This window comes from Brienomyrus brachyistius, chromosome 23 (genome assembly GCF_023856365.1).
Source record: "Brienomyrus brachyistius isolate T26 chromosome 23, BBRACH_0.4, whole genome shotgun sequence".
Lineage (NCBI taxonomy): Eukaryota > Metazoa > Chordata > Actinopteri > Osteoglossiformes > Mormyridae > Brienomyrus > Brienomyrus brachyistius.
Window position 1 is genome coordinate 10,533,977 of NC_064555.1, and position 27,625 is coordinate 10,561,601.

At 45.1% G+C, this 27,625-nt stretch overlaps 1 protein-coding gene across 1 annotated transcript in view; it reads right to left on the reverse strand.

Annotated features, from left to right (window-relative positions):
* Window positions 1–27,625, reverse strand: part of LOC125718950 (glutamate receptor ionotropic, NMDA 2D-like) — a 53,296-nt gene that overhangs the window by 6,977 nt on the left and 18,694 nt on the right. The window contains exons 2-6 of the mRNA XM_048993291.1: window positions 9,499–9,555; window positions 5,708–6,271; window positions 2,852–3,118; window positions 2,154–2,482; window positions 1,109–1,223 (exon numbers count right to left, since the gene is read on the reverse strand). Of these exons, the coding sequence (XP_048849248.1) occupies window positions 1,109–1,223; window positions 2,154–2,482; window positions 2,852–3,118; window positions 5,708–6,223 (1,227 nt within the window). The 5' untranslated portion in view covers window positions 6,224–6,271; window positions 9,499–9,555. The remainder of the gene's footprint in view (window positions 1–1,108; window positions 1,224–2,153; window positions 2,483–2,851; window positions 3,119–5,707; window positions 6,272–9,498; window positions 9,556–27,625) is intronic.

Here is a 27,625-nt window from a genome sequence, read left to right on the forward strand (position 1 = left end):
AGACGTGGCTCTGTCCTGATGGAGGTCAGCTTACAAGCTGCTGTTTTCTTTATCTGTGGAAAGATGCCATGTTGAAATGTTTAAAAAGTAAACAAAATCCTGAAAGAACAAATGATCTTATAGATCTCAACTTCTTAACCTGACAAATGAAGAATATGAGGTCCTATGGTCAATATTTTTCTGCCAAAAAAAAAATGAATTATATACAGCATTAATAGCAAATTTTGCTGTTTATTTTATGTGATAAAAGCCATCCCTAATGTTACTTACATGATTCAAAAAAGTATTATAATAGTGAAATTTGCCAGGGACCCTCACCAAGTCAAATGGCAAAGATGGATTGTCACATATATTCCCATCATAAAAATATTTAAAGACAATTAAAGATTGGTGTTGCAGCAATTAAACCGATAGCCAGATCAGATAAGAGAGTGAATGTGCAACTGTCTAAATAGGGCAGTTGTGGGGATACAGGATCCTAATTGACATGCAGGGTCACCAAAACACAAGATCAGTGTCAGTCTCCATGGTCCAAGGCAGACCACTCCAACACTGAAGAGATGCGGAGATCCTCTGGGATGCACAATGATGGGCAAAATTTCTAATGCATTTAAATAACTGTATGACCCCTCTGAAGCTCTTAGCAGCTTCTATGAGTTTTTATAGCACTAGTGTTCATCTGGCCCCTGGCCTCATTCCCCCACTCTAATGAGCCTGCCCTGGGGAGGCACTCAAGCATCTGCCTTCAGCTCCTGTTGCCTCGGGCAAATGTGCAGGCTACTTTTAATGGCTCTCTTGTCCACAAGGACAGGCTAAATGCCATGCAGTGGTATCCACTGAAAACATCCACAAATTCTTTAGCAAAATCCAGGAAAATACAGTCTACCATTCCCCTAAAATTGCTTTTACAGGGGATGCTGAATGCATACTAAAAACAAGACTTCCCTTCTATAGCATAATCTCAAGATAGGGAACAAAACAGCTTACAAATTCATCTGAAAGAGGCAACAGCTCAGAGCTCCAGGGGCCAAATCCGCTTGCGTTATTGATATTGCTTGCTGTGGCACTATGTGTTGAAAGGTATGTGCAGCTGAATTGTAGTGCTCACCTCCTCCCATCCTTTCCCCAGTGAATAAGAGATGACATCCATAGAGGGGTTGGCCAGATAGCCGTCGCTGTTGAAGGAGTAATCACGTCCACCCAGTGTAATGTTACTGAAGTACCTGAAGGAAGCAGGCAGGCAGGCAGGCTAAGCATAAAGATGGCATCATTCCACAGAGCTGTGTGCTGACCACAACGAGATTTGGTATAAAAATCGATTCGGTACGAAGAAAATGGTGATTCTTCCACCCACACGCAATAGGGTTTCCCCAACACCTACTCGAGGACCTGAAAAATACTACAAATATCTACTATATTTCCAGTGCTTGATAACTCAATTCATTGTGGTCTTTAAAATCAGAGATGGGTAATACAGGCCCAAATATTAGAAATCCATACCGAGATTTTGTTTCAACCAACCAATTGAGCAGAGAGAGCTACAGTCACAGAGTACTCAGCTGGACCTGGATTACCCTCCACAGTTTAAGATTAATTGATTAATCAGACTGTCCGTGGGCTGACAGGAGCAATCGAGACATTTCACCTATACTGTAGGGCAAAGTTGCAATGCTATTCTGGAAACTATTTTGAATATTTGTATGTATGTGGAACTGTGCAATTTGTCCTTGATTTTTTTTTTCCCGTTCTCAGGAAAAGGGGGTTATACCTAGTTACTGGGCATCATGCAGGACATAGCATTAAGTCAGTAGTGACAGCATTAAGTCAGTAGTGACAACATTAAGTCAGTAGCGACAACATTAAGTCGGTAGTGAGAGCATTAAGTCAGTAGTGAGAGCATTAAGTCAGTAGGGACAGCATTAAGTCAGTAGGGACAGCATTAAGTCAGTAGTGACAGCATTAAGAAGTAAGGGCAGCGCTGGGGGGCAGGGAGGGGGGCATCATTAACAAATCTGGTAAAGTTAACAACCAGGAGAAGCAAAACTGCATCAATTATTATTCCCTACTATTCTTCTCATCAGTGTTATTAAATGCAGAATCCCAAATTATATTAAACAGGCATCAGAGAATTCTTGGATGCTGGCACTGCTCACCTGATCCTGCCAGGCAGCCTTTGGGTTTGATTGTTGTCTGTCTGACAGTTGCCAGCAAAGCTAGGTTCTGCTGAGGCCCCATAGTCCTTCCTCATAGCCACAGCTGCATGGGTCAGGACTAACACCCCCTTAGCGATCCTTCGGCGTGGCTCGTCCCTCCAGCCCTGAGGCCTGACAGCAAAGATAGCTTTGGGGAGTCCCTCCACTCCAAGGCCAGACAGGGCAGGCCCCACCGCGAACCACATGTGTGAGGGGCCAGCCTGACCTGAGGCCCAGGCTGCCCTGAACACCAGCTCGGCCTCCTCGTGCGAACAGTACAGCAGGCGCACCTGGGACGTACAGGGAAAATAGAGTAAACTACACTAATAGGGAGGGGTGCGACAAGGAGGGTGGAGAGCAGGAATACAAGGGCATTACAGTGGGAATCCATACAGTATTATCGAAGGGAGAGACACAGAGGGTGGAGAGCAGGGAAATAAGAGCATTACATAGGGAATATATACAGCAGTATGGAAGGGAGAGGCACGGAGGACAGAGATCAGGGATATGAGGGTGGAGCCTCAAAGTCTGGGTCTTATGCTCGCAATCAGCGTCTTTGCTTATTGGTGCCTGAACCAAATTCAGAGTTGTTTGTTTGGAGATTTTTTTACACTTTTAGGGGATGCTGTGCTGAAGAGGACTCCTTCAGAGTGTCTCACCTGCGCCTCATTCTCTTTCAGCTGTCTCCGTGTACGTGCCCCCCCTGGGTCATCCGTAAGGTTCAGCATCACCACACTCCTCTTCTCCCAGCCGATGAAGGAGCCATCCGTGAGGCCCTCTATCATCGCCAGGAAGTCCTGGTAGCCATGGTGACGTGTAGAAACAACCGAGAAGGATGTCCAGTCGTATTCTTCTAGAACTTCAAAAATAACCTCTAATTGGAGCGCAGTCGAGGAGCTGAACTGCAGGTAAATTGAGCCACTCTCCTGCCGGGGGGGGGGGGGGAGGTACAGAAAAATAATACCCAGTGGAATTTGGGTGATAAACAGATTCTATCTTCCATGACTATCAGTGATGCGAGTGGGTGTGCTGATTCACATCACTGTCATCACCAACATCCATGGTACTAAATATGGCATTGCAACATCTACATGACTCTAAAAGTGTAGCTCACACCTCTAATGCCGCTAAAGGATGCCATACAAACAGCACTTAATGTGCAGGCTTGGGCATCATTCGGGTTTTTTCTGATACCGGTGCTAAAATGATTCTTTTTAAATGGTGCCGCTGCTAAATCGGTGCCTGACCCAGTATTTTTAAGGGAAAAAAAAGCACAGACCAAAGCTTGATAATATTAAATAATAATATTAATAAATAATAATAGCTTTTTATTTCTAAGGTAATTTTGAACTTAAAATTGAACAACAGGCCTTTATTAACTTAACACCTTACATATAATTAATACAACACACTTGACAAAACATCCTGGTGTCAGAATCCTTTTCAGTGAAATAGAGCCTTTTAGATTTCAGCCTTTTAACGTGTTTCTTAAGGTAGCTATTAGCTAATGGCAGTCATCTAATGACATCAAAGTGTAATTTCAACTGATGTACAGTGATTAGGCATGTAACGATGAATCACGAATCGGTTAAGAATCAATGTAAATATATGACGATTTAAACTGGCTGATGTGGAAAATTACTCGCTATTATGGGAGTACTTCAGAGTACTTAGAAAAACTAGTATAATATTACATTTTATTTCACGACGTCACTTCGACGTCGATGTCACTGCGTACAATCAGGTGGTACGGTAGCACAATGGTTAGTGCTGCTGCCTCAGAGTTAGAAGGTCCTGCATTCGTCCCGGGTCCTTTCTATGTGGAGTATGCACACTCTCCCTGTTTTCGCGGGGGGCTCCGGTTTCCTCCCATGGTCCAAAAGCGTGCAGGATAGGTTGATTGGTGAGTCTAAGCGAGTATGTGCACCCTGTGGTGTGTAGGCGACTGGCCGAAGTTGGTTCCCATCTGCGCCCATTGTTCCCGTGGCTCGCCCCCCCCCGAACCTCAGTTGGGATTAAGCGGGTTCAGAAAATGGATGGATGGATGCACTGCCCAATCATAAATCAGCGGTGTGCCAGCATTTTATCTTTCTGGAAATCACAAACGAAAACGGCGAGAAAAGCACAGACAAGACAAAAACTGTGTGCAAACATTGCAAAAGACTGATAACATACAGAAATAGCACAATGAACATGTTTCAGCATGTCCACCGGCTCTACAGTGAGCTGAACGAAGATTATTAAAAGGGCAAACCATGCTAAAAAGCTGCACATGCAAGCCTTAGTTTATTTATTTGAATATATATATATAAATAATACATATATATATATATATATATATATATATATATATATATATATATATATACACACACACATACTTATTTTGATTTGGGATTTTTTTTTAAACAGTATTTTTAAATTTCAGTTGTACTGTTAAGAAGAGGACACATTTTGCACAGTCTAGGAAGATAAAGGAATATTTTTTAATAAATTTGCCTGAAGCTCATTCTGCTAAAAAAAAAAACGTATCGTGAATTCAGAATCGTGAATCGTACTAAATCGTCAGTTGAGTGTATCATTACATCCCTAACAGTGATACTTGTTGTCTGAGCACCAGGCAAACATTTCAATCAACAGCTCAGACATTTAAGTGGCACCTGTAATGGCATGGCATGGCGCAGGCAGTAAAAAAGGACAACTATCCACTGGCGGCTTAGTAACAAAAGGGGTTTATTAACAAAAAACAGAACACACAGGGGGGAAAAAACACAAAAAGAACCATGAGGGATCAAAAAGCAAACAGAAAAAAATAATTAAGACTCCTAAAGTAACACATGTAGCAGGATTATAAAACAAGCCACAAACTCACAGCAACATGAACACACAATGACTGACTGGGGAAATGAACAAAAGCAAGCACTTAAATACACAGGTAACGAGGGCTAATAAAGGGCAGGTGTGAATTGTCAAAAACAATCAACAAAGCACAGGACAACAAGCAACAGGGGAAATAAATTACTAATACTTGGCACAAGAAACTAGGGAACATAACACAGGGCTGATTACACTAGGAAAAAACTAGGAACAAGCACAAGCAGAAGATATTTAACTCGTGCACAAACAGGGAAGACCAAAATCAGGAACACAAAGCAATGACAAAGAAAACAATACCAAACCCTAAGGAAAATAAAACCAAAACATGCTAAACTCAAGACTATATGATTATAGCCTCCATATCACACACTCAATCCTCTGAGCCATGCAGCAGTCCAGAGAGCAAGGGAACACACAAGGGTTAGACAGGGAGTGAAAAGGCAAGATGGCCAGCGACACCTGCTGGTCAAACGGGATAGAGACACGAAAGGCAGGGGTGGACATGCGCTGACTCTGACAGTACCGAAATCTGTATTCTGTAGTATGGTCCAGTACATACCAATAGTATAAAAATTGGTACTCAACCCTATTAACACATCCTTCAACAAGGCAGGTATACATCCCAGCAACCAACTTACCTGTGGCTCCCTTCCCAGGCCTGCGCCGCCTCCCACGGCCACGATTGGCAGGGATGTCTGGGCAGAAACAAACTCCAGCACCGGGGCCAGGGGCCCCCTGGGCATGGATGGGGGCCGGTCATCCTCATACACTAAACCCTGCAGGGGCCGTGTGGCCAGCAGGTCACAGAGCTGCAGCAGGAGGCTCTGGGGGCTGCTCTCATTCACCGCCAGCCAGATCATATTGGCAGAGCCATACTGGGTCACCACGCTCTCTGAGATGCTCCCTGCAATGTGTCCGTAGCCAACCCTAGGGGGCAACACCCTTCCCATCCCTGGCTCCATGCCTATCCCATCAACCCCCAGCTCCGGGTGCAAGGATGATCCAGAGTAGATAACTGCTATGTTGATGCTTCCAGGGGAACCAGGATCTCTGTCTCTCTCTCGGGGACGGAGTAGCACAGTGGGCGAGGAGCGGGCCCGCCCAGTCCAGGCCATGATGGCCAATAGGAGAGAGAGAGCAGGTTTCGCAGCCATACAGGTGGGCAGGATGGCAGGGCTGCAGCACTTTCAAGCAAAGAGTACCTAGAATGGGGAAGACGAAAAAAAAAAAACCTGCATGAGAATGATGCAATTAGTCCTTTGGATATAAACTGTTCAAAAAAATTAAAGGAACACTTTTTAATCAGAGTATAGCATCAATTCAGTTAAACTTCTGAGATATTGATCAGGTCAGTTAAGTAGCAGAGGGGGTTGTTAATCAGTTTCAGCTGCTTTGGTGTTAATGAAATTATCAACAGGTCACCTAGAGGGGCAACAATGAGACGACCCCCAAAACAGGAATAGTTTAACAGGTGGAGGCCACTGGCATTTTTCCCCCTCATCTTTTCTGACTGTTCTTTCACTACAAAGGTTGCACAGGTAGTCCAACTCCTCCAGGATGGTGCATCAATGTGCCATTGCTTGAAGGTTTGCTGTGTCTCCCAACACAGTCACAAGGGCATGGATGAAATTCCAGGAGACAGGCAGTTACTCTAGGAGAGCTGGATAGGGCCACAGCAGGTCCTTAACCCATCAGCAGTATCGCCTCCTTTGCGCAAAGAGGAACAGACCAGCGCCATAGCCCTACAAAATCACCTCCAGCAGGCCACTGATGTGAATGTCTCTGACCAAACAATCATAAACAGACTTCATGAGGGTGGCCTGAGGGCCCGATGTCCTCTAGTGGACCCTGTGCTCACTGCCCAGCACCATGAAGCTAAATTGGCATTTATTGTAGAATACCAGAATTGGCAGGTCCGCCACTGGTGCCCTTTGTTTTTCACAGACGAGAGCAGGTTCACCCTGAGCATAAGTGACAGACATGACAGTGTCTGGAGAAGCCATGGAGAATATTATGCTGACTGTAACATTGTTCGGCATGACCGGTTTGGTGGTGGGTCAGTGATAGTCTGGTGAGGCATATCCATGCACAGACCTCTACAGGCTAGACAACGGCACCTTGACTGCCACTAGGTATCGGGATGAAATCCTTGGACCTGTTGTCAGAGCCTATTCTAGTGCAGTGGGCCCTGGGTTCCTCCTGGTGCATGACAATGCCCAGCCTCATGGGCGCAAGTATGCAAGCAGTTCCTGGGAGATAAAGGAATTGATACCATTGACGGGCCCCCATGATCACCTGGCCTAAATCAAATAGAACACCTCTGGGACATTATGTTTTGGTGCATCCAACGCTGCCAAGTTGCACCTCAGACTGTCCAGGAGATCAGTAGGAGCATGCTCCAACATTGTCGGGAATGCATACAACCACGTGGGGACCATACAAACTACTGAGTACAATTTTGAGTTGCTGCAATGAAATTTCAGCAAAATTGATTAGCCTGGTGCATCATTCTTTCACTTTGATTTGCGGAGTGTCTTTGAGTTCAGCCCTCTGTAGGTTGATAATTTTCCTTTCCATCAAACGATGTGGCATCATTTAGTTCCTAACACATTACCCAGTCCATATCAGTATAGGTATCCAGCATGATTTTTTTACCCCATTGAAATATGATATGTTTTCAAAGTGTTCATTAAATTTTTTTGGGCAGTGTATATAGAGGGAGAGTCAAGTAGAGGGAGGGAAGTAGAGAAGGAAACAGGGATGATTCAGTCATGCATGAGCGGAAGAGTAATGAGGAGATGGGTGGGTCAGTTTCAGACTGGAACATGAACAGCACCAGCAACAATAAGGAGGCTTAAATGAGGAATGATAAATGATGGGAACAGAGATCAGCACTGCGGGAAACGCACACACAAACACGTGTGTGTACAGCCATACATAGGGGCAGGCAGGTGGGTGGACACTCGGATGTCCCTGCCCCTCTCTCACTCCGTCTTAGGTTGCCTGTACCTCATGGCTTCATGTGCCTTTCATTACCAGCTTTGGGCAGGCAGCTGGCTGGCAGAACATGAACGCCCTGGCCAGCATCCTGCAGGCCTTTGACCCAGAGGAACAACTGGGGCACGTGACAGCATGGGACTGCGACTGGGGAACAGCAGGAAGTCAGGGCACTAAAAAGCAGGCAAGCAGACAAGGACTAGCAGTAAGTGGAGAGCTAAGGGACTGTAAACAGCAAAGGAGTGTGAGACAGCAAAATGGAGAAAGGGAGAGAAAAGAGGGATATGCATAAGGCAGGAGTGATGTGTGTGTGTCTAATATGTGCTAAAGCCGCGGATTATATAATAGTGTTTCCTGAAAGACCCATGTAGACATGTATAGGGTTAGGGTGTTAAGTTATTCAGTGTTACATTATTGTAGTTGAGTAGGTTTTATTTGTTATGCATTAAGTGTTTTGTATTTGAATTTAGATATTTAAGGTGTGTGTGTATGTGTGTGTGTGTGTGTGTGTGTGTGAAGGTACAATTGAGGTGCTTCCAGGTAAGCATTGTGAGAGCTATAACAGCAACTCAAAAAGTATTCAGTCAGGAGGGGACCACATGGGGCTTAAAGGTGCCCCTACCCCCACTGAGAAGCAGAAGATGACAGCTTGGTAGCTGGCTGACAGAGAGAGGACTCTGTGCACTGCTGCTGGATAAGATTGCAGACAGTTACCTGCAGGAGCACAGGACTGAGATGCTCAATAGAATGGTTATTCACATGCTTCACACATATACCAGACAATGTAATGTCTCTTCTGGAGCTGCATTACACAGTTCTTATTTTTCTTTAGAGTGCTTGGATGTCTAGCTGCCTAAAGAGCAGCTGCCCTAGTGCATTACACTTCCTATACTGAACACTGCTGAATAAATGCTGTGTTCAGTTATTAAGATTTTACCTAAAGTCAAAAGGCATTACTTCATCATAGCATTGTAAACAGTCCATTACAGGCACAGAGCTCTTATGTTGGAAGCTGACTGTGCGGTTTAGCATTTTAGAGCTTAAAGTTAAACCAGCAGTACCATTAAGCAGTGATATTCAACAAAAATGTCAATGTCATTTCAGAGCTGCACACCGAGTTCCCCAACAACGCTCATACGTGTAACCAAATTGGAAAGATACCCCCACATGTTTGGCATCTTACTTCTGGGTCAGGGAAATCTGACAAAATATGTCAAAATATACGTAATTCATGCATACAACAGCATGACAGAATAAATTTTAATTTGTTTCTGCTCTCATACACAAAGAGACGAGTCTTCAATGTTTCACAGAACTTAGCTTTAAGTGCAGTCTATTAGTAAGAGAAATTATAATTAATTAGCACTTATTTTAATGAGCTGGCCCACAGCAAATCACACAGTACTGCACAGAATATGGCATAAAGTATTACCTTCTCCGCCTGTCTTCCATATGTCAGCCGCGGTTTATTCCTCCTTTTATATAAAGCCTATAAAATAAAGGTAGCCAGGTTAAAATAGACAGGATCTATCCATATGAATAAGCCTCAAACAAACAGTCCATGCTCCTCATTTCTAGCCCTGAACTTTATCCATACTACCATTTAAATTTTCTCCTCCCCCCTGCTCTTTCTGCACGAAGGTGGGTCACCACCCTTTTTATTTTTCAACATACCAACAGAGAAAGCTGGCCCATCATCAAGGCCAGGGACTCACCACCACTAAGAAACCAATGGGAAAATAGCTTCTGGCCTGTAATAAGATTGTTCTTTTACTGTCCATTAGCTAGTGATGTTCACAGGAGACACAGCATCAGTAAATAAAGCATTAGCACCTGATTTGGAATGTATGTGGATAATTAACGCATTAATGCATGCGATCAATTTTAAAATAATATTGCGTTATTATTTTTAATTATGTTAATGCACTTGCAAAACCTGCCCGTAGAGCCCCGTTTGGGGTCAGGACATTTATTGAGTTTATTATACCACATTGATCCATCTGCTCCCATCATGTTTTTTAGCCTTTTGAAGTTACTTACCATAGTCACCTCCTTATATTTCTCACCGGAATCCCCAATTGGGACAACACATGTCCAGGGACACCAGTGTAGATTTGCAAGGCTATATAAAATCAGAAAGCAAGGCGCAACAGACAAACACAGTGACGGTGTCTAACCGCTTTCAGGTGCTTCCAGCTTTAGAGCTGGAAGAGACTGGGGAGGCAGGTGGGCCCTTGGGCACCAAGGAACTACCTACCGCCAGGAGGAGGGGGGTTGTGGTAGTAGGGCATTCAATTATTAGAGGTATAGATAGTTATGTTTGCACCCATTTTAGAGGGTCCTGTACGGTGTCTTGCCTGCCTGATGCCCAGGTCGGGGACCTTCTGAATCATGTAGACAGGCTTTTGGCCCCAGGAGGGCTGGATCCAGTGGTCGTGGTGCATGTTGGCACCAAATGACATAGGCAAGGGGTGGAGAGCTGTTCTGCAGGATAAATTGATAGAAGTCGTGGATACGCTTAGAAGCAGAACATCCACAGTGGTATTCTCTGGAATACTTCTCATGCCACGTGCAAGCCAGGCTAAGTTAGCTGAGATAAGGAGATTAAATGCATAGCTAAAATGGTGGTGTAGGGAAGAGAGGTTCAGGTTTATGGGGCATTGGAAGATCTTCTGGAACAAGTTGGACCTGTTCAAGCCAGATGGGTTGCATCTGAACCAGAGGAGAACCAGTGTGTTGGGAAGACATATGTGTAGAGTAGTTGAGGAATGTTTAAACTAGGGACTGGGAGGGCAGGGAGGTTAGTTAAGAATATTGGTGGGGAGAGACAGAAAGCCCCAATTAATATAAAAATGGGCACTGTAAAAGGCCTACCATTTGCGGTCTGTATCTAAATGCTAGGAGTATTAGAAACAAAATTCATGATTTAGAGGCTTTCATTTCATCAGACACATGACTTTATAAGAATAACTGAAACATGGATGAGCGATAATGATGGAGAAGAATATAATATGGAAGGTTATTCGTTGTTCTGTAGAGACCGGATAGGCAAGAAGGGAGGTGGTGTTGCAGTGTACGTAAAGGAAAACTTGCAGGCAAGGGAGCTCACTGGTAAAAATAAAAGTAAAGAAGCTGTATGGATAAAAGTAGATGCTAAAATCTCAAATAGCCTAATTGTTGGGGTTTGTTATAGAGCACCTAATGTAGCTGCAGAGGAAGGCAGAATGTTATATGATGATATCAGGATTATGAGTAATAAAAATTATGTGGTTATGGGTGATTTTAATTCCCTCTACCAAGGGATTTAGCCCTTCTTGATCTTGTTTTCTCTAATAACCAGGATATTTTTGGAAAATTAGAGCTTTTAGAACCACTGGACGATAGTCATCATAACATGGTTAAATTTGACGTAAATTTTTGTGTCCGAAAAGCAAACTCCAAAACATAAGTATACAATGTTAGGAAGGCTAACAGTAATGGTATGAGACTGAAATTAGAAACTGCAAACTGGATGGAGTTACATAGTAAAACTGTTGAAGAGGGATGGGGATTTTTTTAAAAGCTCATTGTTGCAAGTGCAGGAGGACTTCATACCCATTTCCAGCAAAACTAAATCTAGGAAACTATGACCAAGGTGGTTTATTAAGTAAATTAAGAATAAAGTCAGGAGGAAAAGGGCTCTGTTCCACAAATGGAAAATAAATAATGATTTCAAAATAAAGCAGGAGTATTTAAGTCTACAAGTCCTGTTAAAAAATAACATTAGATACTCCAAAAGGAATATAGAAAGAAAGATTGCATTGGAGGCTAAGGATGACAATAAAGGTTTCTTCCAATATTTTGGAAGCTCTAAAAGCTGAAATTACTCATTTGCAGGATAATAAGGGCCTTAAAATTGAAAATTTTATTGATATAGTAAATGAGTTTAATGATTATTTTACACAGGTGTTCACAGTAGAGAACACGGATAACTTACCACCATTTAGTACAAATACAGCGTCGTCTATGACCAATATATGTATAACTGAGACTAATGTGGTACTAAGCCTAGCTAAGCTTAAAATAAATAAATCACAGGGGCCTGAAGGCATCTTACCTATAGTTTTAAAAGATATGAGGGATATTAGTAGCCAACCTTTAACTTTACTATTCCAGAAATCGTTACTTGCACGTGTGGTACCTTCTGATTGGAAGCATGCTAATATAATGCCCATATTCAAAAAAGGGGATAGAAGTAATCCAGCAAACTACAGGCCAATCAGTTTAGCTTGTATAACTGGAAAAGTAATGGAAGCTATAATCCAAGTGAAAATGGTAGATTACTTGGATTCAAATAACATTCTGAGGGATAGCCAACATGGATTTAGGAGAGGTAGATCCTGTTTAACTAATTTACTTGAGTTCTTTGAGGAAGCTACAAGAGAAATTGATCACAAAAAGGCCTACGACATGATCTACTTAGATTTCCAGAAGGCCTTTGATGTTGTCCCCGACAAACGGCTCTTGCTTAAGCTCAAGGCTACAGGGATTTTAGGAACTGTAGCAGTTTGGATCGAAAACTGGTTAACAGACAGGAAGCAGCGAGTTATTATTAGAGGCACAATGTCACAGTGGGCCTGCGTTCATAGTGGGGTACTGCAGGGTTCAATTTTAGGACCTCTATTGTTCCTAATTTACATTAATGAAATTGACAGCAATGCATACAGTAAACTGGTTAAATTTGCAGACAACAACAAGGTGGGTGGTGTAGCAGATACTGATCTAGCAGCAGAGAGGCTACAACGGGATCTGGATTTATATCATTAGCGACTGGGCTGATACCTGGCAGATGAAATTTAACATAGATACAATGCAAGGTAATCCATTGCATGTAAATGCAAGGTAATCCATGCAGGGAACAGAAATATAAAGTACAGGTACTTTATGGGTTCCATGGAAATAAAAGTAGCTCATTACTAGAAAGACCTCGGTGTGTATGTTGATGCTTCCATGTCCCACTTTCGCCAGTGTGGGGAAGCAATATAAAAGGCCAATAAGATGTTGGGTTATATCTCTAGGTGTGTGGAGTTTAGGCCAATGGAGGTGATGCTATGATTATACAATTCCTTGGTAAGATCCCACCTAGAATATTGTGTGCAGGTTTGGTCACCATACCTTAAGAAGGACATTGCTGCCTTGGAAAGGGTGCAATGTAGGGCAATGAGAATGATTCCTGGTCTTAGAGGAATGCCTTATGAGGAGAGGTTAGCTGAGCTGAATATGTTTAGCCTCGAGCAAAGAGACTAAGGGGGGACATGATCCAGGTGTACAAGATTTCAATATTAGTTTAAATACTAGCACTCGTGGCCATAAGTGAAAATTAGCAGGAGAACATTTTATAATGAATTTCAGGAAGCACTTCTTTACACAGCGTGTAGTTGGAGTATGGAATAGTCTTCCTGCTAGTGTAGCGCAAGCTAAAACCCTGGGTTCCTTTAAATCAGAGCTAGATAAGATTTTAATAACTCTGAGCTTAGTTAAGTTCTCCCCAAACGAGTTTGATGGGCCAAATGGTCTCCTCTCGTTTGTAAATTTCTTATGTTCTTATGTAAATACTTTCATGACAAAATGAATTCCTTTGCTTTTTATCATTCATTACATGACACATTACAAATCTACAGTATCTTTTCCATCCATCCATTTTCCAAACCACTTATCTTACTGGGTTGCGGGGGGTCCGGAACTTCCGCAACCAATTAGGATAAGCGGTTTGGAAAATGGATGGATGGATACAGTATCTTTTAAATTTTGAATTTCACTATCATGGGGAATAGCGAGCCTGGAAAATTCAGAATTGAATCTTCAAATATCATCCATAAAGAATGATACTCAGTGACACTCAGTATACTCAGTGGCAAAAAAAAAAAAAGTTAAGCACCAAGAAAGTGTTGCAAATTAAATGAATCTGCATGTGGTAAAAGGTCATTTGACTGTATCACAATGATACCAGATGAAATGCACAACAGAGTTAGCAGTATGGGCACTACTAGCGAACACTCAACCAACACAAAAAGCACAGACGCTTAATTTCAAATGCACTGGCATATCCGATCATATTTGTGTGATAGGCATTGATTGGTGTAAATTGCAGTGGACTGTGTGCTTGATCATGTCATTAAATTAACCTATACTTGATATGAGATTGCAATTGAGCTGGCATGGTAAACATTGGGTTGCAGTGCAAAAAATACTGAGAACCACTGGGTTATGGTATGCTGAGGGGCACTGAAGACAATATGGCTACTGTACATGAAAAGCAAATAGTAAATTTAAAACCATTGCTCTGTCATTTTGACAATTTGTCAAATTTTTTTAGAATCCATTTTTTTTAGACTTTGACCTGTGTAATATGTGGATGTATAAAAATCCAGTTATTTTAAATTTGAAAAACGGTTTGAATGATTCACTGAAAACAACCGGTTCAGGGGAACAATTCGCTTATTAATTGGACATCACTGTTCTTCACTTCGGTAGGTGTATTTGCATGCAAGTAGAATTTCTTCCTATAGGACCATATCGTGTTGTAGTTGGCATCGTGCTTCTCTCCAAATGAAAATCGTACAAATACAAATGCGATTTGAAACTGATATAATTCTTGTAGCAGGACTGAAAGAAACATTATTTACTCCTGTATAGTCTGTCACTTTTTAAATCAATTTAAATTACACTTAAATTTATGTCTTAACTTCATGTGTAAATTACATACAGTATGTAAATTCTCTCCCCATGTGTTTTATCCATGAATGCAAATTTGTAGAATATAATGCTGGCTGACTGCATTTTAAAATTAACTGAAATTATGATTCAACTTCTTGATGTATAAGTAGTGGAGGAATGCAGACATTAACATAACCTCTATCGATAGTTTATTTTCTCCCTCCTGTTTCCCGTTATGGGGGCGGCATGGTGGTGCAGTAGTTAGCACTGTTGCCTCACACCTCTGGGACCTGGGTTCGAGTCTCCGCCTGGGTCACATGTGTCACGGAGTTTACATGCTCTCCTCATGTCGTCATGGGGTTTCCTCCAGGTACTCCGGTTTCCCCCCACAGTCCAAAAACATGCTGAGGCTAATTGGAGTTGCTAAATTGCCCATAGGAGTGCATGCGTGAGTGAATGGTGTGTGAGTGTGCCCTGCGATGGGCTGGCCCCCCATCCTAGGTTGTTCCCTGCCTCGTGCCCATTGCTTCCGGGATAGGCTCCAGACCCCCCACGACCCAATAGGATAAGCGGTTTGGAAAATGGATGGATGGAAGTTTCCCGTTACTTAACTTTTTAAATTTGTAAGTAACACAATGTAAGCAAGGCAAGCAGGATTGGCAGGCAGGAGCAGGACGGCAGGCAGGGCAGGCAGGACCTGGGAGGATGGCAAGACGAGCAGGAACAGGGCAGGCGAGACGGCAGGACACGATGAGGCAGGGACGGAAGGCAGAGCAGACATGAGACAAATAAATGCTTAGTAAAGGTCCGATACATGGCAACAATACTTCACAAGTGCTGTTAACGGGTTTGATCGTTAATTAAGGGAGTAGATCAGGAAGTGATCGTTATCCGGTGCACTGCCCCGCCCCTGTGGGCGTGACAGTACCCCCTCCCTCCAACGGCTGCCTCCCGCGATGCTGGTTTCGATGGATGTAGGAGGGAAGATCCGTGATAAAATCAATAGCTAGGTGAGACCAGGGACATGATGGGACAGGAAGGGGATGGAGCAGACCGGCTGGAGGTTGATGGGTAGATTTCAGTTGAGCGCATTCTGGGCAGGCAGCGACGTACCTTTCCACCCCGGCCACCAATACCGTCATGACGCAAAGCGTTGAGTTGCTGGGACCCCAGGATGCCCTGAGCTGGAGACCGTGTGAACCTACTGCAGCACAGCTTCTTGGAGGTGGCGAGGCACAAACCACTGACCTGAGGGACATCCATGGGCAGGCATCTGGCGTTCATTGGAAAGACAGAGTGCCTCTTTCAATGACCAGGTAATGGGCAAAACGAAACAGGTGGGTGTAAGGACGGTCTCGACTGGGGAACTTGTTTCTGGCGGGTCGTACTGTCGAGAGAGGGCACCCGCCTTGGTGTTCTTCTTTCCTGGAAGGTAAGTGACTTTAAAATCAAAATGGGCAAAGAACATTGCCTACCAGGCTTGATGTGGGCTGAGCCTTTTCACTGTCTGCAGGTACTCCAGGTTCTTATGATCAGTAAACACCTGAAACAGGCGAAGGGGTCCCTTCAACCAGTGCCGCCACTCCTCTAAAGCCAGCTTGATTGCGAGAAGTTCTCGTTCCCCCACATCATAATTTCGTTCCGCTGGTGTAAGTTTCTTGGAAAGGAAAGCACAAGGGTGCCGATGGCCTGTTACCGGATGTCGTTGGATGAGGATGGGTCCGACCCCAACGTTGGAGGCATCCACCTCTACCTCGAAGGGAAGGTCCCGGTTGGGTTGTTGGAGCACCGGGGCTGAGCTGAATGCCTGTTTCAGATGGTCGAAGGAACGGTCTGCCTCCGGGGTCCACATTAGTCTGGAACTCTGGCCCCTGGTGAGTGAGGTAATTCAGCTACCTGGCTGAATTTATGAACGAAGCACCGGTAGAAATTGGCAAACCCCAAAAACCAAAAAAAAATTGCAGGTCCTTCATGCTACGGGGCCATTGAAGAATAGCGGTTACCATACTCTCATCCATAGCCACCTCTACTGGGTGGATGACGTAGCCCAAGAACTGTACTTAGGTCTGATGGAATTCACATTTCTCCCCCTTGGCAAAGAGGCGGTACTCTTGCAACCGTCGAAGGACCTAGCGAACATGGGAGATATGTTGAGTACAGGAAGATGAATAGATTAGAATATTGGCTATGTAGGCGATTACAAATTGATTTATCATGTCCCGGAAGACCGTGTTCATAAATGATTGAAATATAGAAGGGCTGTTCACTAGCCCATAGGACATGACCCAGTACTCATATTGACCAGTACTGGCGACAAATGACGTCTTCCATTCATCCCCCCGACGGATCCTTACCAAGTTGTACGTGCTGCGGAGATCCAACTTCGTAAAGGTGACACCTTTACTGAGCTGTTCCAGGGCAGAGAGGATGAAAGGTAGAGGTTTCCTCCACTTCACGGTGATGGAGTTGAGTGCACGATAATCTATACATGGGCGCAAACCTCCATCCTTTTTAATAAAGAAGAACCCTGCTGTGATTGGGGAAGTCGAGGGAATTATGATACCTTAGGTAAGTCTTTCCCGTATTTACGTCTCCATGGCATCCTCCTCTGCTATAGAAAGGGGGTATAAGTGGCCCTTGGGCATGAGTGTCCCCTCCAGGAGATCAATGGAGCAGCTGCATTTCCGATGTGGGGGAAGCTTGAACGACAGTTCCTTACTGAAGACGTCTTGATAGTCCACGTATTCTGCTGAGATTTGGGACAGGTCCTCGGGCTCGGGGCTTTTGATCGATGACACCAGGCAAGACACAGGCATACAATGGCGGAAACAATACGAGGACCAGGCAGTGAGCTCACCCGTGCTCCAAATGATGAGGGGATTGTGTCTCTTCAACTAAGGATGGCCAAGAATAAGGGGATCCTTACCCTTATGGAGGACCAGAAAGTTGAGGGTTTCGCTATGAAGCAAACCTACTTGGAGGGACATGGGCCTTGTTCGCAGACTCACTCTTCCCTCCTGTAAAGGTTCACCATTAACTCCCAGCACGGGCACAGGGTTGGAGAGAGGCTGCAAAGGAAGTCCGATCTCACGGGCAAAGGAGAGGCTTATGAAATTCCCAGCGGCGCCCGAATCAACCAAAGCACGTGCGTGCTGCCCCTCCCCCAAACCTGTCAAGGTAATGGGAACTGTAACCTGAACCAGAGAAACCCCAGGAATCGAAGAGGTGCCTACCTTAGTTTGGGTACCAGGTCGTGGTGGTCGGATGGGGCAGGAACGCAGTACATGTCCGGCTTCACCACAATACATGCACAAGCCTTGGGCAGCCCTCCGGTGCTGTTCATTGGTGGAGAGGGGGGCGGGACCCAGCTGCATGGGTTCTGTGGGTTCGTTGGGAGGCCCTGCTGAGGCAGTGGCTGGTACAGGGTACGGTCTTCATCTCTCTTTTACTCTATTATCAATGGTAACTGAAAGAGCGATGTACTCCTCAAAGGAGAGGGCGGAGCCACCGGAGGTTAGCTCGTCCTGTATCTCCAGGTTCAAGGCTCTACAGTAAAGTATCCGCAATACCTCCTCCAGCCACCGGAGGCCTGTTACTATGGTGCGGAATTCTAGAGCGAAGTCTGCGACCGGGCGTGCTCCCTGTTTAATATCAAATAGCCTCTCACCCAGGCTGCGTCCCCCAGCGGGGTGATTGAAGATATCCTTAAAAGCTTGCTGGAAGTCGCGTGCGGATTCCAACAGTGGACTCTCGTCCATCCATAATGCCGTGGCCCACTCACATGCACATCCGGTGAGCAGAGAGATCACAAAACGTACTTTAGCAGTTTCCTTCACAAACCACTCCAGATGCTCTTCTATTTATATAACGCATTGCATTAAGAATGCTTGGCAGTGGTCCAGGTTACCATCATATCGGGCATGATGACAGGCACTGAGGCAGATGCCCTGGGCGGGGACTCTAGTAAGCTGATCGGTGTGGCTCATACCGCCAAGAACTCTGTGACCCCAGACGTCGGACGATCGACCTGCTGCTGCAGTCTCTGGTGCTCCGCGGGGTCCATGGAGTGGCGAAGTATTCTATTACAACACTGATCCAGGTATGAGACATAAATCCTTGTCAATTGACCCGAATCGTCGTGGAAGGGTCAAAGCCGGGTTGATCAGTCCTACAGATAGAGACAGGATGGGGAGACGAGGGCCAGGCAAGCGGGATCGGCAGGCAGGAGCGAGATGGCAGGCAAGGCAGGCAGGAACCGGGAGGATGGCAGGACGAGCAGGAACAGGCAGGAAGGCAGGGCAGGCGAGATGGCAGGACACGACGAGGCAGGCACGGAAGGCAGGGGAGACACGAGACAAATAAATGCTTAGTAAAGACAATAATACTTCACAAGTACTGTTAGTGGGTTCGATCTTTAAGTAAGGGAGTAGATCAGGAAGTGATCGTTATCTGTTGCACCATATGTCCCTGAGACAACCACCCATCCAACTCGATAGGGAGTCCGCGAGGGACTAAGGGAGCGCCAACCCCCGTACAAGGAGGCCCGCGGGGGGGACAGGCAGCGAGCCACCCAGTCCCGCCCGCAACCCCCCACCGAGGAATCCGGGTCCAGGGCCGAAGGACCCCATCAACCAGCCCCCCCCCAGCCCACTCCCGGACAGGATGGATCGCCGCCCAGCACAGTCACCCAGCATGTCCCCCCCCTCCCCCGACACTGCAGGGTGATCTAAGGGAGGCCCATACAAACAAAGTGCCCCCTCCCGACACCCAGGAGCAGACCCGCAACAACCGTGGAGCGGGAGACCTCCCTCCCAGCCCAAACCGAACCCCCCAATTCGCCTAGAAGGTCCCAGAGCGTCCCAAGATACCCTGAACTGCCCACCAGGGCCCCACCACAACACAGCAGAGCCAAGGACCACCCGGTCCGCAACCCATTAGAGGAGGCCACCCACACCGGCCAGGGCCGCCTGATTCCACCCCATTATGGATCTTCCAGCCGGCAGGCCCCCCCACCCATGCAGGGCCAGAGACAGAGAGTTAAGGAGGGCCCCTCAGCCCCCACAGGAGGGGGGGGGGGCAGAAACCACCATCCCCCACACCTCCCCCAACAGGCCGGGCCAGTGGCCACCCAGAGACACCAACCATGTGACCTCAGCCAAGAGGAACACCAGAGGACCCCAACCACCCCAGGGGCGGAGGGGGGCAGGCAAGACCACACCACCCCCGACAACATTACATTAAAAAATTTATTATTGGAGTCAAACTATGTTCAAATTTGATCAATTGATTTTTCTTACAGGCAGACATCCTCTCCATGGAAACATAATCCAAGAGTAGATTTTTTAACTGAGTTATGTTTAAATTCTCTTGATTTCCAGTTCAGAAGGATTGTTTTCTTGGCAATGGTTAGTACTGTGAAAAGCATGCAAGATTTATTTGTCTATATTAATGCTAGTGAAAACAAAGATTGTTCAACATCATTGTTTAGGGGAAGGATACAAAATATAGACTCAAATAAACTTCATTTCACTTCTCAAATATCACTGTGTTCATCTGCTATATGATATATTTATCTGAAATCGTTGATCCAAACAACCAGTGATTCATAACGGAAAAGCATGAAAATGATCAAGGGTGCCCAAGCTTTTTCATTCCACTGTATATGACTGATAAAAGGCAGGTCCTGGATTCGAATATCATTACAGAAAGTTTGCTCAATATCCAGCCAGTTAAGGTCGTTGTTTTGTGTAGTCCATTTTAGGACAAATATCAATCTATTGGCAAGAAAGTAGTAGAAATTAGGAAGGTATTTTATTTTTTAAGTTTATCCTAACTACAGCAGCAAGTCGTGACATCAATAAAGAACATTTATGAATATTTTTAAAAGTATGGTTTTTATTCATTTTCATGAACAATCATTTAGATTTAGTTTGCTAGTATAACCAATGACCAATATTACGTTAATAATGTATATAATTAGCTGATAATTACTTCCAATTTAACAGCATGAAAATACTGTTAATCGACTAGTCTCAAACGTGACACATCTAATCTGTTACACACACAAATACACACACATAGCGGGGGCGCGATAGGTGAACTGTGATACAGCGGGGGATCACTGTATAGACCTGGTGGTATTCCACAAAGCAGGATTTGTTGCTTAGCCGGATAACTTCCCTTACGAAAAGTATACTTATAAGTATAGTATACTTTTTCTAAACTAAAAATTAGTAAGTATACTCTCAGTATGTACTTAACAGAGTCTGACTTAAGTATAGCTGGCTTAAATTGACATGTACTGAGAAAAGTCTAGCTTATATGTAAAATGTATTTTATCTTTAATTTTGGCATTCAAAACAATAGCTCTCTAAGCATGTTTTGTTAGTGTAATCTACAAGTAGTTATATCGCTACTGTGCTGTTTGTAGCAATTTTAGGTATAAAATTACAAATAACTATCATTACTAAATAAATACACTTAAAATATATACTTTAATAAACTAAAAATGGGCCAATTTAGTCCCAAGAAGTATACTTAATAAAATGAATATACTTTTTTTTACAAATACATATACATACACTTTTTTCCAAATTACATAGAAAATGTGGCTGCATATGTATACATGATTCATCCATTCAGTATTACTTCTATCATCTTACACTTACTTAACATGGTCATGAGATAATACATAAAATACATAATACCACTGGATGTCAAAAGTGCTGTATAAATGTAACTAATTCATTTAATTACTTAATTATGTTCAATATATATTTTTACTTTTAATATTCTGATTACGGTCCCTGGTGCTCTTCACATTTCCTATGGTAGCAATCCCCACAAAACAAAATCAATTTTGTGATGAATTGTTGTTGTTTCATTCACACATTCACTTCACTCACATTCAATCCTCTTCCTGCTTTCTCATTACCACGGACTGCCAGCACAGAGCTCTACAAATGCCAAGGCTCTGATTTAACATAAACACCAGCACCAAAGGAGCTTGTTTCACCATTAGTTAGCCCGTAACAGCTTTTAACAGAATCTCTGGCTGTTTGTTTTCAGATAAGTGAATTGCTGATGAATGCCAGTGGTATAAAAAACACAGTACTAGGCTGGAAGCACATCCTGCGATTGATCTATTGTTTCTGTGAAATTTCTTGCCCATTTTGTTACCCCAAAAAATCGATGCGTAACTGGGCACATTCAGGAAAATATTTATATAATTGAAACTATATTGACCTAATTTCATGCTTATGTATGTGATGCTTAGACCATCCATTAGTGAGCCCAGCAGCCATTTCCAATAAGAAAATGAGAGTTGTGCAACTGGACACTAAACTGAGGGCATGTTAGCAAAAATCAATTAGAATGACCACAGGACTACTCTAATATAATGACTGGTGATCCAGTTGGGGGCAGTCTAATAGGTGTCATTCCAAAGATCACTCTGGCCACTGGTAAGAGATTAATTTGAAGCAGTACACAAATCAGCCCAGTTCCAGAACAATTCCACACAAAATAACACTGGATTTGAAAATTACACCTGTATGTTCACAGCATAATTTCAGTTTCTGTACAGTAGAATTGTTTTGGCCAGTCACTTGTGACTGTGGGTGGCCCACACTCTCAGTGGGTAGCATTGTTGTGTCATTCTTCCAACATTTGGTGCTTGAATCATGCCTTTATGATATGTGAATTCCGCATGTATTCCCCAGGCCGTGGAGGGTTTTCTCCAGGTGAATTGGTTTCCACCCACATCCCAAGGCATGCAATTAGACTAATTAGCATCTTAAATTGTTTGTTGCATGTGAATTTTTATGTATGCAGCCTGACATGCTGTCCAGGTTGTTACTGTTGCTGGGAAAGGCTCTAGGCACTTTCTAAATAAGTGGCTGGAAGGTGGATGCATGTTTACATCACAACAATTTCCATTAATTGTTAAGATCAGACGCTAAAGAATTTAGGGAGTGTCTCTGTCAATACACACAGAAATTAAACAGCCTTTAATGGAAGGGCTGAAATTAAATCTGTGTTGACAGGAATACATTGCTGTGTTGGTAGGTGAGTGACAAGCCTGCAGGGAAGGTGGTGAAAGCTCTGGTCGGTTTCTAGGTACAATTAAACAGAACCCTCCATAACAACCAGGTACAAGTAGAATGAACCAGCACATCAGTCCTGCTCACCCCAATACAAATAAGCAGAACACTCCAGTTTATGCACATCACAAGAACATGGAGCAGGTATTAGCACACCAGTCTGATTCTCAAGCAGATTCTCTCTCTTGGCTCTCTCAGCACTCTAGGCCCATTTTTGCCACATTTAGTTTAGTTAAATGTCGTTTCCACTCAAAAATAGTACACAATGTTCACAATCCATAATAATGAAATAACTAGACACTAGCCGCTTTTTTTATTAAAATTTTTTTTTCAAGCCGCACGGATTGGTCAACCACACCATGCGCGTCTGCTCTGAGCAGGATGGTGAGGGGCGGTGATGCAGGGTGCGTTCGACTTGGGCTTTATGTTTTATGTCGCCTTGCTCTCGTGAGGTTTTTGTACCATGTGATATGGTCACGGGTGGTGATGTTTTGCAATGCCGGCTGAAGTTGGACAAAAAAAATGTAACCGTGATGCATTGCGTCGGGACCAGAATGCATTGCTTTAAGCCAGCGCTGCAAACGGCTGCGTGAAATCGAACGCACCCATAGACAAATACAGCAATCGCAGGAACAGACAGAGAAACGGGGGAAGGAGACGCGCACGACAAAATGAGTGACTGCAGAGAACGGAGTGAAAATTGGATACATTTCAATTACATTGATAATACAAAGGCAGAGTGTAGAGCGTGCAAGGTTAAAATCTCATATCGAACAGGTTCTACAAATAACCTGCATTGGCACCTGAGAACTGTACATCCATCAGTGCAGTGGGAAGAAAAAAGGCAAGCAAGTGAACCTGCTACTAATGAAAGTCACAGTTTGTCTACTGCAACTGTTGAAAGTGCCAGTTTGTCAATGTCTACACCGTCATCCAGTACAGCACCACAACCACCTAGGCCTACAACCCTATGAAACCTATGAGACAGTTTGTGCAAAAAGCTATGACTCCAGTAAAACAGAAAACAATTGATGAGGAATTGGCTAAAATGATTGCACGTGATTTCCAACCATAGTAATTCATTTCACTAATAATTTTACATTATTTTTGGTAATTAATTTAAGCACGAAATAAAATCTGAAGAGCCACTTGGGAGCCGAAAGAGCCGGCTCTTTTAAGTGAGCCGAGCCATAAGAGCCGGCTCTCTTAAAAGAGCCGGAATTCCCATCACTAGTAGCTAAGTTGCTGAGTTGCTGAGTCCCAGGACTGAGCTTTGGGAAACAGAGAACACACTGGGTGCTGCCAGAGGGGTTTGATTTTTGTTTTATTATTTTTTATTTATTCATTTTTTTCGGTTTATTTGGAGGGCCTTTTGGTGAGAGGACAAAGGCCCTGGGCATTTTAAGTTTTTTATTTTTTCCATTTACTTATTTATTTTCTCTTTTTTGCCTTAATGTGTGGCACCATTTATTTAATGTTGGTGGTCTGGTTTTGTTCTGTCTTGTGTTAGGTTCCCCCATTCTGTGTGCTCCGTCCCCTTGATCTTCTATTGTGCTTGTGTGCAGTGTTCTTAGGTAGAGTGAAATTCATGAGTAGAGCTGAGTGCTGTGTAAGGGTGTAGCGGTGTTACAACTGTCTGCCGTGTTTTCATTGGGTGTTGGGAGGGGGGACTAGAACTAGGAGGGTTGCTAGCATTTGTGGAATAGGACCCCAGAACATTAATAAATGTGCATTTAAACCTCAACCTTGTTTGTGAATGTCCTCTCTGTTGGCCGTACTCCAGGAGATTCTAAAGGGTTAATAAATTTAAGTGCAACTAAACCAAAAATAGTAGTGCTAGCGGTGGGGGTCTCTTACTCTAAGCCACCACACCGTATGATATTGGCACAGTCGGCAGAATCTCCTCAAGCACGGCAATGGAGGGGGCTCAGGTGGGGGGAATGGGTTCCGCTAGCTGGTTACCCTGGTTCTTAGGGGGCTCGTGGGTAACAAAATTTGATGGGTCTGAGAAAGCTAGATTTAAGGAATGGAGGAAGACCATCGAGGTAGGCATCCGAGCCCAGACTCTCACACCCATCCAACAGGTGGACTTTGTTTTGAGCGCCATAGAGGGCGAGGCAAAGAGGGAAGTAGAACTTTTACCTCAGGGTCAGAAGGACACAGCAGTAAAAGTACTAGACTTTTTGGGGAGGTTGTATGGGGAGGATATAGGGCTGGCTAGGCTGGAAGCCGACTTTTTTATGTGTCAGCAGTGGTCCGGGGAGAGGGTGGGTGTCATTTCAGATGGTGTACCAAGGAGCCCGTGAGAGAAGGAAAGGATGATGCTGATGATGTGGCGCTGAGAAGCCAGCTGGTGGCTGGACTGGTGAGCGGCCCCACCAAGAAGGAACTCTTGAGGCAAATCTGTCGTGCAAACACTCTAACGTTTGCGGAGGCCTGCAAAGAGGCTCGAGAGGTGGAAGAGGAAGATGGTCTGGTAGATGGAGCTGAGGAGGTGGAGGTCCAACACTTGACAGCAGCCCTGGCTCCTAGATCCATCCCAAGCCCCCCGGTGGAGGTGGAAGCTCTGCGGCAATCCCTCACAGAGGAAGTGAGGCTCAAGGAGGTGTTGCTGGCCGAGTTAAAAGCAGGAGCCCAGAAACCTAACCCCATGTGATATCCACCGTGCCGCCGGAGTGCGAGGGCCATGAAGCCAGAAGGCTCCCGATGGGACGAGCAGGGGCGGCCAATTTGTTTGATGTGTGGGGAAGCAGGCCAGGGAATGCCCCCGGCGAGAGGTGGCTGCAGCCAGTAGTCGTAGTGTGCGATCAGAGGGGCAAGTGAAGCCAGCATCTAATGTCCTGCGGGAGGCTTTAGTGGGAGAAAGCCTGATTCTTGAGATGTCGATCGCCGGGAGACCCGTCCCATGTATTTTGCATATGCTCGCAGGTTATTCTTTTTAGCCGTAGTATGTTCGCCCGCTGTGTGGGGGGGCGCAGGTGTCGAGGAGACAGGGGATCTCCCCTTGCTGACGCTGAAGGCGGTGAATGGATTGTCCCTCCCGTACGTGGACTGTGCGGTGCTGGACTTCACGGTTGCTGGAGTGGAGGTTCTCCCGCGGGGAGTCGTGATCGTGGAGGACCAGCATGCCGGCCCTGTATGGGGTATTAGGCATGAATGTCATCAGGCATTGTTGGGAGGTGCTGCAGGCGCAGGGTGGTTCCCAGGTGTCTTTGTTTAGGGTTGTTCTCCCTGACAAGTGAGCATGGGATCAGGCATTTCTGGTGTGCCAAGGCCTCAAGGCCATGATTTGGCGGGCGCCAGTCGAGCAGGCGGCCCGGAGGAAGATGGAGAGGCCCAAACTGTTGGAACCAGCCATGGAGGAAGGATTGTGGACGGACGTGCCCAGGGGTGTGCTGCAGGAGGGGGAACATTCTTCTTTGGCTCTCAGCGGAGGCGGACGCACTTCTCTGCCTCCCCTTATCCTCCCTGCTTTGCTCCTCTCATCTCGTCTAGTCTACTGTCTTATACTTTGAAAGACTCTCTCAACCCTGCTCTCCAAACTAAGTAAAATCATGGATTTGATGAACTGGTCTCTCAACGTAATTGACACCATCTTCTCGACACGAAGCCTAGGTTCGGGGGAACCTGACTGTCCTGCAGGAACGTACGCAGCTGGCTACATGATGGACGGATGGGGGAAGTGGAGGGTGGTGTGCCTGGCAGCTCTTTCCGTGGAGGACATTGAAGCAATCTACCTATTCGGAACCATGATTACAGGTATTATGCTGATTGGATTAGGCATTGCCCTGGTTTATCGAAGATTGAAGAAAACGGTGACAGCTGCTCAAAACCCCACTAGGCTGGCCGGAATGATTGTTGGAGTGGCCAGAGCTGTTAACACTCAGACTGTAACAATTGATCGCAAATTGAATAACATCATAGAGAAGCTCACGGCTTTGCAAAAATTATTGGATGGCGGAGACCAACATGGACATTAGGGGAGCTGGAAATTACAGCTCAAGGACTCACCCTCCCCCCATCCCACGCCTTCGCCGCTTCATACCCCCAGCGTGAACAGGCGGGTCTGTGACCAGCGCCCTCGTGGCTGCAGGACCGGATGGCTGTTTGTCTATGCTGGACTACCTCTATCTCCCCATTTCCTCCACCTGTTGCAAGTCGTATCATTTTATGTTGTAAGGTGTGTAGTGACCATGTGCTTATGTTGCTGAGGTGTTTTTTTTTCGGTTCCCACAATGTCCTCCCCACTGGAGTACAGTCTGGGGGCTGTTTTTTTATTCTCCTCCTCTCTCCTCATGTTATTCTGTTTCTTTTTCTTCTCTCTGTTTGCCCCTGTCTCCTGATCTGTCTACCCCCTACTGTGATGTTTGTGTATATGTATGGTCGGGTTGATGGCCAGTTTTTTTCGCTGGTACTTGTGACTAGTGACATGGTGCATTGCAACAGCAATAAAGGGTTCTCATCATCAGGTCCTGGTGGAGGATTACACAGGGGGCAGCAGGAGTGGTGCGTGGGCCAAGCTGTGGCCTGCGTTACAGGAGGGAAGGTACCCCTGAGAGTATGCAATTTGCACCCCTACCCCGTGGAGCTGCCTCCCCAACGCCCCCTAGCGCGGATAGCCCACCTTGACACTGAGTGTGTGCAATCCTCCTGTGAGTTGGTGATCCGACCCTCAAAGGAGGGTGTGGTTGAGGTGGAGGTACAGCCGGTGACAGGAGCACTCCCCAAGCAGCTGAGGGCGTTGATGGAAGGTGGGGAAAG